General features: G+C 39.1%; 2 protein-coding genes across 2 annotated transcripts in view; one reads left to right on the top strand and one right to left on the bottom strand.

The window, feature by feature from the left end:
* The window catches only part of dync2h1 (dynein cytoplasmic 2 heavy chain 1), an 85728-nt gene extending 77064 nt beyond the window's left edge, over positions 1–8664 (bottom strand). Inside the window, exons 1-21 of the mRNA XM_028419152.1 lie at positions 8560–8664; positions 7741–7930; positions 7341–7514; positions 7013–7151; positions 6691–6809; positions 6375–6519; positions 5971–6116; positions 5740–5826; positions 4879–5013; positions 4424–4537; positions 4227–4338; positions 3743–3867; positions 3465–3640; positions 3091–3286; positions 2764–2859; positions 2463–2624; positions 2251–2349; positions 2002–2141; positions 1683–1911; positions 1015–1142; positions 252–367 (exon numbers count right to left, since the gene is read on the bottom strand). Of these exons, the coding sequence (XP_028274953.1) occupies positions 252–367; positions 1015–1142; positions 1683–1911; positions 2002–2141; positions 2251–2349; positions 2463–2624; positions 2764–2859; positions 3091–3286; positions 3465–3640; positions 3743–3867; positions 4227–4338; positions 4424–4537; positions 4879–5013; positions 5740–5826; positions 5971–6116; positions 6375–6519; positions 6691–6809; positions 7013–7151; positions 7341–7514; positions 7741–7923 (2821 nt within the window). The 5' untranslated portion in view covers positions 7924–7930; positions 8560–8664. The remainder of the gene's footprint in view (positions 1–251; positions 368–1014; positions 1143–1682; positions 1912–2001; positions 2142–2250; positions 2350–2462; positions 2625–2763; positions 2860–3090; positions 3287–3464; positions 3641–3742; positions 3868–4226; positions 4339–4423; positions 4538–4878; positions 5014–5739; positions 5827–5970; positions 6117–6374; positions 6520–6690; positions 6810–7012; positions 7152–7340; positions 7515–7740; positions 7931–8559) is intronic.
* A 2126-nt stretch (positions 8665–10790) lies between these two features.
* LOC114444768 (uncharacterized) lies at positions 10791–17605 on the top strand. Its single transcript, XM_028419568.1, has 8 exons — positions 10791–10863; positions 13193–13221; positions 13749–13828; positions 14640–14936; positions 15394–15681; positions 16277–16414; positions 16497–16542; positions 16637–17605. Exons 1-8 carry the CDS (start codon positions 10861–10863, stop codon positions 16695–16697), a joined length of 942 nt encoding a protein of 313 aa, XP_028275369.1. The 5' UTR covers positions 10791–10860; the 3' UTR covers positions 16698–17605.
* The last annotated feature ends 900 nt before the right edge of the window (positions 17606–18505 follow it).

Here is an 18505-nt window from a genome sequence, read left to right as displayed (position 1 = left end):
CCTTTAATGTGGCTGAATTACCACAACTCTTTAAAGATAGGTGGGCCAAAATTCCTCCACAGTGCTGTAAAAAAAACTCATTGTCAGTTACGCTTGATTGCAGTTGTTTCACTTTTTCACACAGGGCCATGTAGATTTTTTCCCCTTAATAATAAACACCTTCATTAAAAACTGCATTTAATCATATGTGTATTTTAGTTATTCAGTTCAAGAATTTGCATCACTCACCACAAATGTCTGTGTTTGTTTACCTTGTATTGACTTCCTAAGTGATAAGAGCAATATGTCAAACAGCCTCTGGATCAGGTCATCAATCGCAGCTTTTACAGGCTCACAGTTGACTGTGATACAGTCTACTTTCTCCTGACTGACAGAGGAAAAACAAGCGAATGATCCTGTTAGCTACAAATGGCTCAAGAAGTCTAGAACTAGGATGTTTTTTTTTCATTTGTAAAATGTCTGTATTATGATTACACTGGCTGTTGCATACTTGTTTAATGCAACTCAGAATAAATCTGGCCTAATAATGATCTACTTCTAACAAGTGATCGGCATAAAATACATTACAGTGGCCATCCTGGTTTTTATTCGCATAAGATTGGATATTATGTCATGTTTCTGTTGCACCATATGAATATTGTGACTATTATAAAGTGGGGTTGATAAGTTTGTGGCTTAGGTTTATATGGGCCAACATAATCATGCAGTTTATCATAAAGTGGTTTGTGTGTTTTAGGAGAAACTGCCAGTCAACACTGACTGAGAAACAGACAAAAGAATAGAAAGTTTAGAAAAACAAAGCCAGTATCCATCAGTCTATTACTATCTATCACAGGATGTCTTTAACCCATTTAGATTTAGATTGCTTTTTGTGATTATTATTCACCATAGACTTCTAAAACAAACTGATAGCTGTTGGTACTTCTTCAAAAGTTGCTGATTGATTTCCATTCGTTATTGTTCAGCCACAAACACATATTTGTATAGTTATAACTATGTTGTTACAATACATACCCGGGGAGACGTTCTGACTCTTTCCCTCTTGTTTTAAGGGCCTTAAAATTTCTTTCCCAGTCCTGCACAGAACTCAGATGTCTCTCAACCAACTTCTCTAAATCCACTTGGCCCAGAACCACCCACTCCTACACACAACACACGCAAATATCAGAAAAGTGAGGTTAAGTGTAGTGCACATTTCCTGTTTTTAAATGTGTCAGTGCCAAAGGTTAGAGACTATATGATGACTAAATAAAAAAAACAGAAGTAAAGAAAGGGGAGATAAAAGAGAAGTCTGGTGTTAGCCGAGGGCTTCCCCCTGATTGAGATATGCATGGCTGCACACAAAAGGGAAAAGATACAATGTCTTCAATGTTCAGTCAAGCTATTAGCAAGGGAAAAAGTTAACTTTGAAAACCTATACCACTTACGTACATTATTAGAAAAGCATGACTGATCCAGGAATTATTATTTCAGAGAATTAGCACACATCAGTAAACACAGGCATGAATGTTGAAACAGAGCCAAGCAGCCAAATAAGCCATGGTTATAGAATTAAACATCGACCCTACATGTAACCCAGCTTCTGAGGTCAAATCAGTAATTGAAAAGCAACTTTTAACTACCACGAGGAAAGAACTTTCTGTCATAATCATTACTAGAATCAAATTAGCAGTTTCAAGCACCTTGAACTTGTGTTGTATAGCCTGCAGGCGACTGAATAGGTCCTCCGCCTTGCTGAAAATGGTGAGAAACCCAGAGGCGTTTCTATCAATCATGATGTTAAAAATAAGCTCCTCCCCCTGTACGCTGACTCCTTTGAACTGGTTTGGGATCGAGATGAAGCGCTTCATCTCCCTGAAATAGCGGGCTCGCACCTCCTCAAATGGTGGACGGAACTGTAAACGGCCCTGCCTGTTGAGATAGATTAATTTAAATGGTAAAGAATGAGAGAAGGAAGAAAAAAGATTTACAGTTGGACAATTCAAAAGGGTGTGCACTGACTTGAAAATGAGGTCAACATGTATTTCAGGCAAGTTCTTGTTTAGAGCTTCCAATCCAGTCTGGTACTGGTGTTCGAGAGCCTTATATAACTGATGGTTCCAATGTTGACGCCATGCCTGCATGTCATCAGACCTGAAACCCTACACACATATACACACATCAGACTTTTTCTGACTCATTATTTTTTTCAGTAAAATCATGAACATGATGACCAATAGAAGTGACACATATACTTCAGTCTATTAATACCTGAGCCTCCAGAGTGGCAAAGCCAGCACGGAGCTCCTGAAGGCCATCCTTCCATCGCTGCTGATGTCTGAGTAGGTCAACATTCATCAGTGTCACCACCTGAGCAATGTACCCCAAAATTCAGACACAAACACATTTAGAACAATAAGACTTCATTCATTTACATAACATTTAGTTTAAATTAGGGCTAAATGCTTCTATGATTTCACCACCTTGTCAATGAAATCAGTGTGCCATTTTCGTAGCTTCCTGTTTGTGGTGGAAAGTTTCTCAGCAGCAGACTGCAACTTGCAGATGTAAACTTCCAATTCTTTAGGGTTGTCCCAGGTGATCTGCAGTTTACCACCAGACTCCTTTGACTGAGAACGAGGATTCTGTCAAAGGAATCAAAGACCAGACACAATTTAAATGTACAAATCATTTCATACTTTTATATAGACTAATCGTCGTTATGTAACATCATTGTGTATGAAAGTACAAAGATTATTATAAAAAAATAGCTGTGCACAGTACCTTGATGACCTGTTCAAAGGCTAGTGCTTGATTAAGCATCATAGGTCGCTGGGACGGAATCATCTGCTGATCAATAGTGTTATAGAAATGGGCCACCTGCAACACAGTGAAAGCATGTAAAACAGGGTATTTGAAAGCTCGGAACAGGCTTATAGAGTTTCTTGAAGATGTTTCACTGCTCCTCCAAGCAGCTTCATCAGTTCTAGAACTGCTCTGCTTCAAGCTCTTGAATGAAAATGAGCTTCATGACTGAGAATTTCCACTGACCTAAAATAAGGAAAGAAAATGTTATTGTTTGTTGTTTTGTATCTTGATCCACACTCTCACCTGTTTTAGCACAATGGCCTGTCTGTAGAATTTGTCTGCAGTGTTAGCAGCTTGTTGTATCTTAGCTGGAATGGGAAACCCCAGAGCAGACAACTGCCTGACCTCCCTGAGCAGACTGACCAGTCTGTCTGAGTACTGGATCTTCAGTCGTCCATCTACATGGTCCAGGTCCATCACACGGTTACTAGCCTGAAGACTAAACAGAACATTGGAGAATTGCATAATGTTAAATTAAGGCAAGCTAGCATCTTTTTAATTTCAGTGCCCACGAGCATAGTGCCAATGAGAAATGGCGAAGAATATAAATATAAATTAAAAACATTAAAAATTATGATTACAAATCATTGTAATATCACTTCTCAGATTTTTCCAACCTGATCCCTGACTTTGGGTCATTTAGTCCAGACAGTATATCCCTTGACCAGTCCTCGAAGTGTTCCTGTTCATATGCCCTCAGAACTTCCATCAAGTCATCACAGAAATGCAGGAACCCTTTGAACCCAGACAGGTCTGAAAGCAAAGCCTCAGCTATGCGGACAGAATCTTCCACCTAATGCAAGATTACAAGCACAATGTTATTTGTCTTATTTGATGTTCAGCCACATGCAGTATATCTAGACATGGGAAAACACATAGTTACACACTCAGTTACCTTGTGTAAAAGCTGTCGCACCCAAACAATTTTGTTCACCACCTCAGGAAGGTTCCGACCAATAAGTGGGCCTGATTTGTCTCCAGGGTCTCCATGGCAACGATTGTCAAAGTCTGACTTTAGGCCTACAAAAATAAGTCAAAAATGAGAACGTGTGACTTAACACTCTACATTATACAAGACAAGTTAATACTTAGCATTCACTTTGTTTACGGAGACAGTTATAAGAGTGAGTCATGAATTGATATGCTGCTGTTTTAAGGATATTTGCAGGACCAACTATAGTCTTTTGCTGACACAATTCCATACATTTAAGAGTTATCATAAAATCTACCTCTTTACTGTATGGCAGCCTTCTTGAAAGAGACTAACTGCTGCCATAGACATCCTATCAAAATAACTGCCAGACAATCCCTCTGGTTGCCTCGCAGCTTCACTGCTTGGCCACCACATATCAGTAATACTTTGAGACAGAACGGTGTACCCTTGTTGTAGTCTAGTAGTCTTGCTAGAAGGGTTTCCCTCTCTGACTGCAGCTCTTTGCGGATGGTGGGGCGTCGGATCAGTTCCTTATGTTTTTGGAACACCTGCAACAACTAGACAACACACACACAGCACACGCTGTTATTCCTATGACAACACACAACCACACAGCCAAAGCAAAGTGATGCGTTTCACTACCTGTTGTGGGTTTCCCTGAATATCTGCGATGTAGCTCTTTAGTCTGCCAGCAACTTCCTGCTCTGATGGAGCCATCAGGCGCTCAAATTGAGCCACTGCTGCTCTCCAAAGAGGCTATAAAGACATAAAACTGTCATACTATGGCTCTTTTACTGTGTTTCTGTGCCCCTGGAGGGGCCATAGAGCCAGTGTACCACAGAGTTAAAGTAAAGTGGGACCAACAAAACTGGATGAATATGATAAATGGCTAAAATGCACAAATTGAAGTTGTGTTGACCAGTAACTCAACTTGAACTTTATTAGTTAATTTTCCAACCCAAGGAATTTCCATCTTTTCTTTGATAAAATAAAAAGTGTCATAAACAGAGTAAAGATATATCTTCATTGCCATATAGATTGTTAATTTCTTTGTCTTGAACAAGATAAAACAAGGCTCTATGTGCTCCACAACAAACCTCTGTATATGGGTTGTAATGCAGAGGGTTGAGACCAGAGAATGGTTCAAACACACGATCTGACGTCAATGCCTGCTGCTTCCCCCCTGGCAGCAAACATAGCAGTTTCTCATGAACCATACGCAGCGTCACCACCTAGTAGATAACAGTACATAAACAGGGAGAGTGAAATCATGGGTTATCACCCAGTGATGTTATTTATGTGTTATCAAGCCCACAGAAGCATAAATCACTTGTTACTGGCTTTTAAACCAGGAGCATAATGTGTGTGTGAGTAAATGCAGTAACTTTAACTAAACCACAAATATAGTCACAAGTGTGGTGTATAATCCTTCCATGGAAGATGCTAACAGGGCAGATTAGCTAGTTCCCACAATTAACATTCAGTGAACAAGGGAAATGATACAATTTATTGAAAAGAGGAAAGAGTGTATGTGTATATGAAACAGTTTTCACATGTATCTGAATCAATACAGACACCTCCCCAAGTCAGTAGTTTGTTTGTTTGTTTGTTTCTGTAAATCTTGAACAAAAAGTCTTATTGTACAAATAACAGCCAAATGTGATTGCATGGTTATTCAATTTCAAGCCCAACGTGGTTGTGCGGTATAACTGACAAGTACTTTAAGGTGAATAAAAAAAATAAAAAGAACATGTAGCTCAATTCATGATTTTGTCCTGACAAAAACACCAAGTTACAAATTCCACTTAATATGACATTACAAAATAGCAGAAACAGGAAAGGACAACACTACATTCCAATGAACAACTGGGGCACAATAAAATGTGCAAAGAAACATCTATTTTTACAAAAAGAAATAGAAAGTTGTTTGGTGAATTTGTTTCAGAACCACATCCTACCTCGTTCAATCTCTTTGCAAGGCATTGCAGGGTTTCTGGACAGTGCTTGTTTTCCTTCCAGGGGTGAGGAGCATGTCTCTTCCACACCTGAAGAAAAAGGCAATTGCTCACATTTTTTCAGTCAAATATTATTTTTATGCTTTCTTTCCAACTGAATTAAAATGGCATTAAAGATTTCTTTAACCATTCTGACAGTTAAAATAAAGAAACCTTTTCCGATGTCTTCCTCACCTGTCCAGTCAAATGCTCACAGGCTACCACCCACTGTTCACAGATAGAAACTCCCGTTCTCAAGTTCTCTCTCACCAACACAAATGGCTCCTCAAAAATTCTAAGACCACTCAGTTTTCTCTGGACATATCTTCCCAGGGCTCCACCTAGTATATCAAAATAAATACAACAAGAAATGTCACAATTGACACATGGAAACATTCACAGCAACACATTTGCTACAACAGTGACTCTTCTATTGAAGCGCATTTCATAGAAGGGATCAGAGTGACCAACATTATAAATAAATCACTGAAATCTTAAGCATTTCTACAATTAACAAGGCACATTATATCAACAGGAATGTGTGTGGATAAACAGGTTCAGAGGGAAATAAAAGTTGCAGCATGCAGAGAGAGTCGCACCGATAACATCCATGAGTCGGACCATACGTATCTCTGGATAAGGATCAAAATCAGTCTGCCTCCAAACATCATCCAGAGTATCTCTGCTTTGCTCCACCAGATCGATGACATCTGACATAGACAAGCCATCCAGGCCACCATACTCCTGGTAAAGACATGAGTTTGCTGTGTTAGAGTATGTTTTAGCGTTCTCCTAGTATACTGACAGAAATTATCTTTTAGATTACCATTCATATCAGTGCTTGTCAATGTTTTGGGATTCACAATAAAATTTGATTATTTTCCTTTCAATTTTTTATAAGGGGGTTATATATACCTTTTGTATGGGTTTGAATTGCTCAGCGAAATGTGTAGCCCTTTCTCTCACACTGTTCCTCTCTGCAAACTGAGAGAGATCAGCCCAATACTGGAACTCATCACTAGGAGTCAGGATCCCTGCAAAAGCAAAAGATATTCAGTGCAGTACAGTGAATGAAACTCATAATGTAATCTGGTTATAATCAGATTTAGCAAAAATGTTTGAGTCAGGTAGAAATTAGTGTAGTTTGTGCAGCTTTCAGCAATAAGGATAAACAATAACAATGCTTTAAAATTTTACATGCACGATCACACATGTACAATCAAAGTGTCTGGCATACCCAGGACATCCTCCTCCGTACGGCCCTTCCTGGTAGAGGGTTGTGCTATAGACTGGCGAACCACTGAGCCCAAGCCCAGCTCCAGCTCACTCAGCAGGCCTGCCAGCTTAGGGTCAAATGCTGAACTCCAGTGATCATCCTCGAAAATAAAAGTCAAAGGTTTTAAACTAAAAAGGTCTGCCTTGAAGTACATATCAAATTGCAAATTGTAGCTTCACATGTATTGGTGTTGCTTGTCATCTGTGTGGTCAACAATAATCTTCCACAATAGGTAATTACCTCCAGAGCCTACATTGTCCAATTGTCCTAAACAAAAGGACACGCTTACCTTTAGTAGTACAGGTGCAAAAACCTGTTTGACAGCCTGGTAGAGGGTATTAATGGGAGATTCCAGCATGGAAGACACCAGGAGGCTTTGATGAAGGTTATCCTCCGTGATGACTGTGGGATGCAGCTTGAAGAACACCAGCACTTTGTCTTTGCTGTCTCCCAAAGCTTCAATCTAGTGTAGCAGGGTAAAACGATTTTAGTCTAACAGTCAGAGTTTTATTCAAGGCAAGTAAACATTTGATATGTAATTTTACAGCATAAAATTAATGTTTTTCTTTTGATTATACATAAAAACAAAATCATCAACCAGTTGTCTGTGATTGTGTTTTTTGCTCTGCATGCCATAAGGCATATCATTTCCACTTTTAAAATTCTTATGACATTATCAGTAACAGTACCTTATTGGACAAACGCAGATCATTGTCATGTCTGCTGATAGACAGGACAAATTCATTTCCATCATCCAAGAAGTTATTTAGCTCTGGACTATCAGTCAGGGACGAGGAAGGCTTTATTCCGTAAAAGTTTCCAGTGGTGGTCAGAATGAACTTTTTGCGAGCGTCATCTGAACCGTGGGGCATCTTTCAGCTGGAAATAAAGTACTGACTGTGAAAAAACAGTAATAACAACAACACTGTCAAGGATCACACTATGTGATGCATGAGCCTTAACAATGACTACTCCTAACATTACACTCTGTTTTATAGTCACTGTAATCTTACAGCAGGCTGCCAGCACGAGGCACCAGCTGGCGCTTGTTGTGAATGAGTGTTATCAGGCTTCACTTAAAGCTAACGTTCTTTAAACATAACACAACTTCACTTTCTTCCAACTCCAACACAGGCAACTCTTTGTCAAGCGACACGGCCGTTCACGTTTATTGGCAGTGGTTCGTCAAGCAGTGTGTAGCGTCTTGTGCTGAAGCAGTGCTATGCTGCTGTTTTTGCTAAAGTGATAGCTCGTGCCTGTCTGTTAGCGCCGAAACAACCTTAGTCCCACAATGCAGCGTCCGCTACCGATGCCTCCTTGCTTAACCACCTATACCATTTGCACAGGAAGACTAAAATGCACAGTTTACTAGTAAAGCAATGACTATATGTCTACGCAGAACATCCGCTAGCTTCTTGATGTTAGCCTTGTCTCTGCCGTTAAAGTGTAATAACTAGCTAGCTTCAGTTCAGCGTGCTTGTAAATTGAAATATATGAGGGTTCCATACCGTTTTGCCACCAAATGGTGTAATAATAAAGATTTTGCTAACTTAATCCATGGGCTAAACCTGCTTGGTGATGCCTGTGCTTCGTAAGCTAACACTGGTTACTAGGTAACAGCTACGTTACGTTGCACCACGTGACCCAGCGTTTGGGAACCCGTACGCAATCTACGTACGCCCTTTACTTATGGCTGGCGACAGGTCAGAACGTTGGTTTCACTGTAACCACGTTTTTCACATGGCGTTTATACATGAAAATTATTTGCCCAGGATTTCTAGGACGGATCAGCAGGTTTACATGGTGAATTAAGTTAGGAAAAACCACGTACTGCACTAGGTCTTACTTTATTTCTCAAACTTGGATTGGGAACTCAGCCACACTGAGCCCACCTACTTCTGTAATTTAGGTAAATGTTGTCACAAACAAATAAATATTTACAGAATATGTAAAACCCTTGTAGATCGGTATGGAATATGTAATAATAATAATAGCACTGATAACTAACATATCCACTTCCAAACATTTCTCAAGACACTGTCAGTGTGAATTTAAAACACAATAATCCTAGTTAAAAGCCAAAAACCAAATACAGCATGATTTGGTAAGACAGGCAAACAGGAGCCAGATAAACTCTACATTTGGCCACAGTTACTAGAAAGAGCTGGTTGTATTGCAGATAAAGTTAAGTTGATGACAGTTTATTTTGCAGAATGAGAAATGAGACATTTGGTCATTGTACATGTAATCAAACTTTCCTCCCACATACCAGAAACCACCACATTTTCATGCACCATAAGGATGTGAAGTTGTTAGACTCAAACTTACAGAAAACTGCAGGTGTGTGGTAAAACACACCCTTTGTTACTGGCAAACTTCTCCTATCAGCAAATATGCCACCATGGTGACCCTAGTCCCCTGACTAGGATATACATATGGCATGAGGGTTGTACAGCTACAGTATGTGTGTAAAATTTTACCATAACTAATATATGAATCTTAGTTACAGGGAGTTTTGTGTGTTCACAGTGACCTTTGACATCCAAATTGAATCACATCATACTGAAACCCCAAAACCCCAAAACATAACACAAGCATTGGTGTATTGTTACAACAGGAATGAATCACTCCTAGTTACAGATTATTTATAAGGGAAACATGTTGCTACTGTGGAGGGACACATGGAAAATCCCTGGAATTCCTGCTTTGGTGAATCCATGTTCTCCTTCTTGTGACTAAAGTCATGTTTGATAACTTGGTGAAGAATGTTAAATATATTGTTTAAGTCAGCTGTCCAGTCCATGGTATTCCCCCGCTATTCATCACACATATATTTCAATGTAACACTGTCGATGCAATATCTCAGAAGTCATCAGAAAAATTCCCATCTGTTCCCAATTCTGGCTTTATATGCCATCGTTTAGCAGCTTTGTAATCACTGTGTTGGATCTGTTCAATCCCTCCTCCCAGAGGTCAGGTTCATGCTCTGCTTACACAACATAGATGACTTAACAGGGCTGTGTCAGAGAAGCCTGTAGCCAGTCTGCCAGGATATCTGTGCTCTAGCAACAATAATAAAACAAATAATCCAACAAACGAACAAAAAGAATAGCATGATGTGTCCTAAATGTAACTTCCATTTCTTCCATTTTTACCTACACTAATGATGTCAAAATGTCCCACGAATTTCTATAGTAAAGTGATTGGAGGTGTTTTGATGTATAAACAAACTGAAAAACTAAAGAGAGAAGTGACAGGATGTTGTGCAAAATACACCCGAAGAAAAAAGTGAACAAAATGTGAATGTGAAAATGTTCTGTGGTTAGTGATGTGACTGAATACAGCTGTTGGAGCGTACACAAAACAGCACAGCACTCCTAATAGAATGCCAAAAAAAGGCAGCTTTGACCCAAGCCACAGTCATGAGAAAACCTTTATACACAATCACACATGCATTAATGTTTGTGGTTAAACCATCATGGAAGATTTCCACCCAGTAGTGTTGCATGACAGTGGCCAAACTGATCATTGCAATCAGCTTTATCTTTAGTTTCATTTTCCCCCACTCTGAGATAACTGTGTGTGTCAAATTAAAAAACAATATGTTGGTGTGCAACTTTCAGTGATCTCTTCTAAAGAATTTCTGGTCAGCTGACATGGAGGCTGATGTCATGTCATAGGTGACGTAGGCACGGTACATACCAGAACACACACAGCCTGGCTCCACCCTATTGGCTCCACCATTCATTCAAGGAAGCTCAGAGATTCACAGCTTCACTTCTCACTTTGCTGCGATACACAGCACCAGCATGGTAAGCTTGCTTTGCCTTGTTTCTTTTACTTTGTCTGTTTTAAAGATGGCTCTTAACAATACAACAATTATCTTACATTATCGATTCGTGGATATTTCCATCACTGATGTCAGATAGGCAGTGTCTTATTAGCATTGTTTTTGTAAACAAATACAGTTTAGCTGCAGCTTACTGATAATTTGTCTGTCTTACCGCACGACTCATTTCTGTAATATTTATAGAATAGAGACAGAAACTGTTCTCAGAATATATCAATTGATCTCCAATCTTAGTCACCTCACAGTCTTTACCAATGACTACAACGTGTGTGGTAATCACACAACTTGGGCTAAGATCTCTTTGGGGTGACTCACTCGTATATACTGGTGATTGTGGTCGAGTGAGTTTTTTCTGGCAGCCGGAATTGATTTTGAGTGTGATGTGTGACTTGGTTTAGATCTAATTATAGATTGCTAACTAAAAACATACAACATTGTATTTTTAATCTGTGTTGTTAAGTAGCGAACATTTCCTCATCAGATTAGGAAGTCTGATAACTTGTCTGACAAATAAGTCTGACGTTTGTTATCACGCTACGCCATGTGGGAATTCCCTAACCTCATGTTTACACACATTATTTACTATTAGCTATATGAAGGTGCACCAATAATGAAGATAAAGTAAAAAAAAACTAAAACAAAAACACAGAATAACAATGTCAATCATAACACCCCACGTGTTTATATTGCTGTGTTTTGGATCTGACAGCAGTGAGAGTCCTCTGATTGGTTAACATTCTTAGTTGAAACCAGGATACAGATACGTGTGAACATCTTATTCAGGTTTCTGTATATTTTCTGCTTTTAAAGAACTTTGGGGCACAGCTGATCACAAACCTGGATATGTACAGGAATATAGATAATTGACTCCCTGTTTATTTTCAACACCCATAACCTGGATACAGATATGCACATAAATGCAATAACTCAAGCTGGTTGTTTATCTCTTTCTGTTTGATATTCTGGCAACCTGCTCAGGCTGTACCCTGCCTCTCACCTACATGAGAGTCAAATTAACAAAACATTTTGTCTGTCTCAGTATATATGATGTACATAAAGATATTTACATATAATGATAGTCACATTATGGTGTTATTTATACAGACAATAAATGCATATGGCTCTTACTAGAACTAATTCTTATTTCTCTGTATCACTATGACTACATCAAAGATAAATATTTCAGCTCATCCGCACATGAAAGCAATGTTTACATCTTTGAGGTGAAATGGCTTTAGTGTGTGTGCACACTTCGCACCATAGCAGCCAAGGAAATGGACAAGTTTGATGTTTGCCATGCGTGTTTTATGTTGTGAGAGTGTGACTTTTACCCAAAACCCAACCAGGTAGGTTACATAAAACTAGCCAGCAAATGAAGATAGGAGTAAGAAAGTGATGGTTTGAGAAAGGAAAGACAGCCCCAGTCTGCTGGGTGAGAGTCCGGAGTTTTAATTCGGTCTTCTTTAAACTGAACAAAAAATTACATAACATTCACAGTTTATATATATATCCTGAAACTAAAGATACCCAGTCCAGTAATCATATGGGAATTTCCCTTGATGGAATTTCTGCTTACTGCTGCTGCTGTAAGCCAATGTGAATTTGTAGGGATGTTTATGCTGGAGATCCTCTTTGATGCTATTTAATACTGTTTAGGTGTATATTTAAATACCGAGAACCAAGAAAGTAAAAGTAAAGAAGAGACTGGAAGTAACCTTCTAAAGGTGTGATATTTCTATTGGCTTGATAACCCACCACTAAAACAAATGCAAATGTTTTTTGTCTTTCAAGGAATTTCCTGAGATATGAAGTCACTGTGAGCAGGTCCAAGATGTCAGAAAATAACCATTTCCTCATGAACAGCTCTAGATACTAGTTTTGGCAATTGCTACACAGTCATACACAGGGCCGTGACTGAAACTGCTACTTAAAATTACTAGTTTCTGTGATGTCACATACAAAGCAACAGAAAAAAAGTGAAAGAAATTTCCCTCAGCAGGTATAGAAACACACACATTTCTCGACAGAAACAGGCTTTCCCTGATACAGCTCACTGGGACTTTCCTGTAACAAGTTCAATGTTGAAAACAACTTGGGTGTGTCCTTTCATATTATAACTTTAAGACTGTGAGGGCCAGTCAAATAAAACTCTCTGTCTGAGCACCTCATCTACCGTCAGTGTCATATTAAACATCTTTACATGAAATGTGTGGATGATTGTGTATTCAGCTATAAACCTGTTACTCTGGTATACCCACGTCTGATTTAATTAACTTCTGTGTCTCCTACAGGCATCATCTTACAACCTACTGGATTTTCAGTAAGTGTCCTAACTACTTTCTGTGATAAGAATGTTTGTACTTTCAGCCCTGACTCAGTATAAATTGCAGAGAACAGGGCCTGCAATGAGAGAGTACTGAAAGAATGTGTGTGTTAAGGTGTAGACTATCAGTGAGAGGATTCCCAGGAAACAACAGGAACTTTCATTTCTTGGTCTGAGCTGAAAACATGGCTCACATAGTTTCATTACAACACAAGTCCACAAAAAAAATCTGTCATCTCTGACATAAACACATAGAAAACACACTATAGCAAAATTCAATAACACATCATTACAAACACAACACACACTGGCACACTGTGTGTTGTGTTTGTAATGTAACAGGAAATAGAGCCATCATTTTGGCTCTTTGAAGACTTTCAGAGCAGAGGCACACCCAGTCAGGTCATCAATAATTAAATGCACAGAATTACCTCAACCATCTCTAGGCACATAGCCAAAAACTCTGTGATGTTGTGTGTGTGTTACTGCTTTGTGTTTACAGTGTATTTTTCCTGCCTTTCTAGGAGTTCCACATGTTCCAAGCATTCCAAGCGATCCCTTCAACTACTGGCTTTGGGTTTGATAATGTTCTGTAAAGTGACAGGTGAGCAGCTGTGCCTAATAAACTAATTGCTTTGGGAAAATATGCTTATTTCCCTTACCATGAGGTAAAAAAGAGGTGATTGATAAGTTCATGGCCCAAGGTCCATAGCCTAAAGTAATAGGGGAAATTAAAACTAAATCAAGCACAATGTTTTTTCCAGCTGCTGCTATGTTTACACACAACGTCCAGGGTTGATGATGCACACAGATCCCTTCTTAGTAGACAACCTCCAGAAAGTGCTTCACACCCAGGATAACCTCCTCATCTCTGTCAAAGTGGCAACCACACTGTTCCATCTTTATCTTTACTAACCCTCCATTTATCTTTGACCCTCAGTCACAGTCACCAGCAAAACAAAGATCCTTGAGTGGCTAAAAAAAAGCTTTTACATCCTGTTTCATGTCTCAGAAAGTCTGTGCTAAAATATGCTAATATTACCGGGCTGTTGGTAGCTTTGATTCCATTTTCTTATAACCTGCCCTTTAACAAACCCCAACGTGACAGTGACTAGTTAGTGAAGAAGATTGAAATCTAGCAAGTTGAAGGCACAGACACTTTTTACAGAAATGTATAGTATAACACATGAAAGGACACAAAAGAAGAACTGAAAGTAATCTTCGTCACGGAACTTGCAGTTGCTTAAAAGTTTAAACACAAACTCTTTGCGCCCACACAAAATCTAAAATTAAAACCACTTACTCAGCATAATAATGCTTGAAAATGTTTCCTTCTTATTCAATTATTCATTTGTTTTATGAAAATGATCCGATATACTCTAATGTAATCTCTCTCCTGCTTACTTTTTCCGCAGACATTGCTGCTACGGATCAGGTCACAGGGGAGCTCAAAGGAAATGTGACCTTTGACTGCCACGTCTCAGAGACAAAGAAGCCTAAATCTGTGTACGTTCAGAGGGGGAGCATCTTTTTGAATGGCTTCTATGGTTCCAGACCCATGCCAAATAAGTGGCCGAACACAATAATGTACCGTGAGACATCAACCATGGTGATGTTCAATTTGAAATTATCACATATTGGGACATATTGCTGTCACATCTGGTACACAGATGGTTCTGAGGAAAAGCATGAAATCCAACTGAGTGTCACTGGTATGTATCCATTAAAATCCACATGTAAAATGATTGATTCATTGGCCAAGCTGTAGTTTCTCCTAACCTAATGTTTAGATGATCCTCATACATTTATTTTCCCCCTGTGATTACCTATGTGAAGTAAAGTTAATTATTGAACAAAACATCTGGATCTTGAACCAAAAAGCATTATTGTTGTCCTGTAGATTAAGTGCACATAAAAGTACTAATAACAACAACATTAGCTCAAAATCTTCTGCAACAGTTATAGAAATGTTTCTGAACTAGAAAGAAAACAACATGTGTACTACTTGTGGGTAACCATCGATACTTAAGTTGCACAATAAATAGCCAGTCCTGTAAACATTGGTTGTATTTAAGACCATAAAAGGTTTCCAGGATGATATGCAGTATCTTAGTTTCAAATATAAATAACATTGACAGTGATTGTTTTCCATATCCCTCTTTCTTCTAGCAAAGTTCAGTAAGCCCTCAGTCACGACACACTGCACTGCTGACAACTGGAGCTGCCTGGTGACGTGCCAGTCACATGGTGGGTACCCAAGTGACACAATGATGTGGGAAGTGAATCAGACTAGGAATACCAGCAGCCAGATGTGGAAAGTTGTGAACAGTAGCGAAGTGCAAAGTACAGACACCATGGTCTTTAACATCTCCAGCACTGCGTCCTTCAACTGCTCGGAGGGTGCGCTATTGTTCACCTGCTCCATTGGTGACCTCACATCAGACATGCAAACTGTCTGTGAGTAATGATTTCTTTACTTAAGTCCTTTTCTTTTCAAGTAATGTTGTGAGGGAGAACATTTCTTCATCCTCTCAGAAAATGACTGGATTTTATTTGTTTTTATCAAGAGGAAATCTTATATCTTATATCTGCAGCCCTGTTTTACGCAAAACACTGAAAATGCTAATGTCCTAATGTCAAGCAGGCATTGAGAGCTCAAGAAAAAACCTAAAGCATGCATTTGTAATTTGTGAAGGTTTCCCTAAGGGTAGATGACAGTAACAGTGAATGTGAAAGCACTGAGTTACAGAGGCATCTTATGTGTTAGCATGTAAACATCTGATAATTCAATAATTAACACTTCCTTGTCCCTCGTTGGTTTACTTATATGGTCAAAAAGGGATGTTTTTATACTATGTATACTACTGTACCAATACTGTACTATATGTATCTTTTAATATGACTTTTCCAGATGTATTTAAGTTTAAGGAGTTATGAATCATTGCTGTTTCAAGATTCTTCTCCACATGACATATGTTTACCCACATTACTGCTCTTTTAAAGCAGGCTGCTGAAAAGTGGTGATTTGACTGTGATTTGTTTTCACCTGAAGGTGCTCCAGCAGCTCCACACGAGGTTGCGGAAGTTCCTTTGACAGGCATAGCCATCTGTGTAGTGGCAGTTTTCATTGTTGTTGTAGTGGCAATAGCTGCTGCGCATTTATACAAGAAATGCAGGAAAAGGCGGGCAGGTAAGAGCACAGTTCTGTACATGCTGTCTACATCTTTGCAAAGGCATCAGTATCAACAATAAAATTCATGGTTGGTTTCCAGAAAGACCAGAACTTGCTAAAAGGGACGAGGGAGGACAAAAGAAAGAGTAAGTGGCTGTTTACTACTCATATATGCTCACAATAAAATCTCTTTAATGACATCAATATTTCTTTTTTTCTTTTATGTTTGTTTTTATCCAGTGAGGAACTACAGGAGTTAGCCCAGTTAGCAAAAGGAAACAGCGAGATGGAGGCACCTTGAGACCTGAACCAGCTGAGAACAGTTCTAGAAGTGTTCTAGGCGGACCAAACCTGGAGGTTACTCAAGTGTACATTACATTTGTAGTCACATACATGCCAGGAATTGTCAATGTGCACATGAGCAGGTGATTCACCTGGGACTACACTGACATTTCTGTGACAATGTTGACTTTTAAGTGTTTGAGGAAGTATTACGTTAATACCAGTAATGCCGAGTGCGTCAACAGACTGAGAATGAGCCACCAAAATAAAAGGACATTTCCAGTGGTGTTCATGTGGTGAGTTTGGTGCTGAATACGGGAAAACAAAAACACCTCCTCACAGTGACACCAGTGTTATTGCTGCACTGACCCCTGTAGGCAGCAGGTCTGTTACACTAGAAGTGTCACTACTGGACTATTTCTAAACCACAGTGGCTGCACTTCACTGCCTCAGTAGCCCAGTTTTTTTGTACTGTACTGTAGCTTCCTCAACTTGAAGGAACTAAGAAACAGAAGCTGTGAATGCAGAAAAGGCAGAAAAGTTTTGTGTGGAGAAAATTGTTCCAGTGTTCCCTCTGAAGTGCAATAAAAAGAGAAATTGATTTATTTTACTTTATTTTTTATTATTATTATTATTATTATATTATTATTATTTGTTCTCTTCACAACCACTGACAGCTCATTTTTCTCAGGCTGACTGTTCTCATAGGTTTTTTTAAAAAAAAATATTTATTACATTGTAAAAAAAATGTTTAGTCTGTTTACAATATTTAAGGTCATAACAGCTTCTGTTATTCCCCTTCTGAAGAATTGCCAAACAGTCTCAAAGAGCTGGTTTTATGCTTTCATTTCCCAAATTTGTCAGAACCTGTCAATTCGACTTCCTCTCTTTATGCATTTTATTTCAAATAAATCAGCATGTGTTTCAATAGCCTATATCTATGTCTGTACTCATTTATAATATGTGTATGTAATAAGTATGATATATTTAGATATGTATTAAATACAGCTATAGATAGATGTTGGTTTTACTTTCAATTGCAGTACACAACACCTACCACTAGATGTCAGCCAAGCACCACATAGTAAAGCTAAAGTTAGAGTAACTTGTAACCAAACATGTAAATATTATATTGATTCATAAGCTTATCCACAAAAGCAGCTGACTTCCACCTGCCCAGGGAAAGAAACAACGTTTATGCATTCAGCACATGATGTGCAATCAGAGCAGTGTCAGCACTATTCTTTTAAACAGGGATGTGTCTGCAGAAAAACGAGGTTTGGGGGCAAAGAGAAGAGAAAGGAGCGCATTAAAGAAGAAGGAGGAGAGGTCATGCAAAGCCATTTCCTCACATGAGTGAGACCAGAAGATTGTCTGTCTTCATGCATTTTCTTTTAAAGCACACCTCCATCTTTCTCTCATTTGCTCCTGAGCCTTTGTGACAGACTGTCAGTCCATGTCTCTGCCCTGTGTTTACATTGGGCAGCAGAGCAGCACCAGCTTGGTTGCACTTCAGGAATGTAACCCCAAGGTCCCTGCCCTCCTCCTCCTCCTCCTTTTTCCCCTCTCCTCTCCCCCTCCTATCTCTCCCATCTTTTCCTTCCTTCATTCTTTTATTCCCTCTTTGCACAGACTCACCCATTTCTCTCCTCTTCACTTTCATTTCCACCCCATCCTCCCTCTAATTATCCTTAACCATCACAGCCCCTCCCTTCCTCCCTTTTCTGCCACCTTTTCTGGTTTCTCTCCCCCAAAACCCCCATTCTCCCTCGCCCTTTTCTCTATTCCCTTTTCAAAATTCACAGACCATTGTCCATGCTCACTTGC

This window comes from Parambassis ranga, chromosome 13 (assembly GCF_900634625.1).
Source record: "Parambassis ranga chromosome 13, fParRan2.1, whole genome shotgun sequence".
NCBI classification, from domain to species: domain Eukaryota; kingdom Metazoa; phylum Chordata; class Actinopteri; family Ambassidae; genus Parambassis; species Parambassis ranga.
The sequence above is the reverse complement of the archived record's forward strand: the minus strand, read 5'-3'. Positions and strand labels throughout refer to the sequence as shown.

Bases quoted from the DNA above. Each gene is read 5' to 3' on its own strand.
- LOC114444768 (XM_028419568.1), top strand. The intron at 16,415-16,496 runs GTAAGAGCACAG...GTTGGTTTCCAG, and splicing joins ATGCAGGAAAAGGCGGGCAG to AAAGACCAGAACTTGCTAAA. The intron at 16,543-16,636 runs GTAAGTGGCTGT...GTTTTTATCCAG, and splicing joins GAGGGAGGACAAAAGAAAGA to TGAGGAACTACAGGAGTTAG.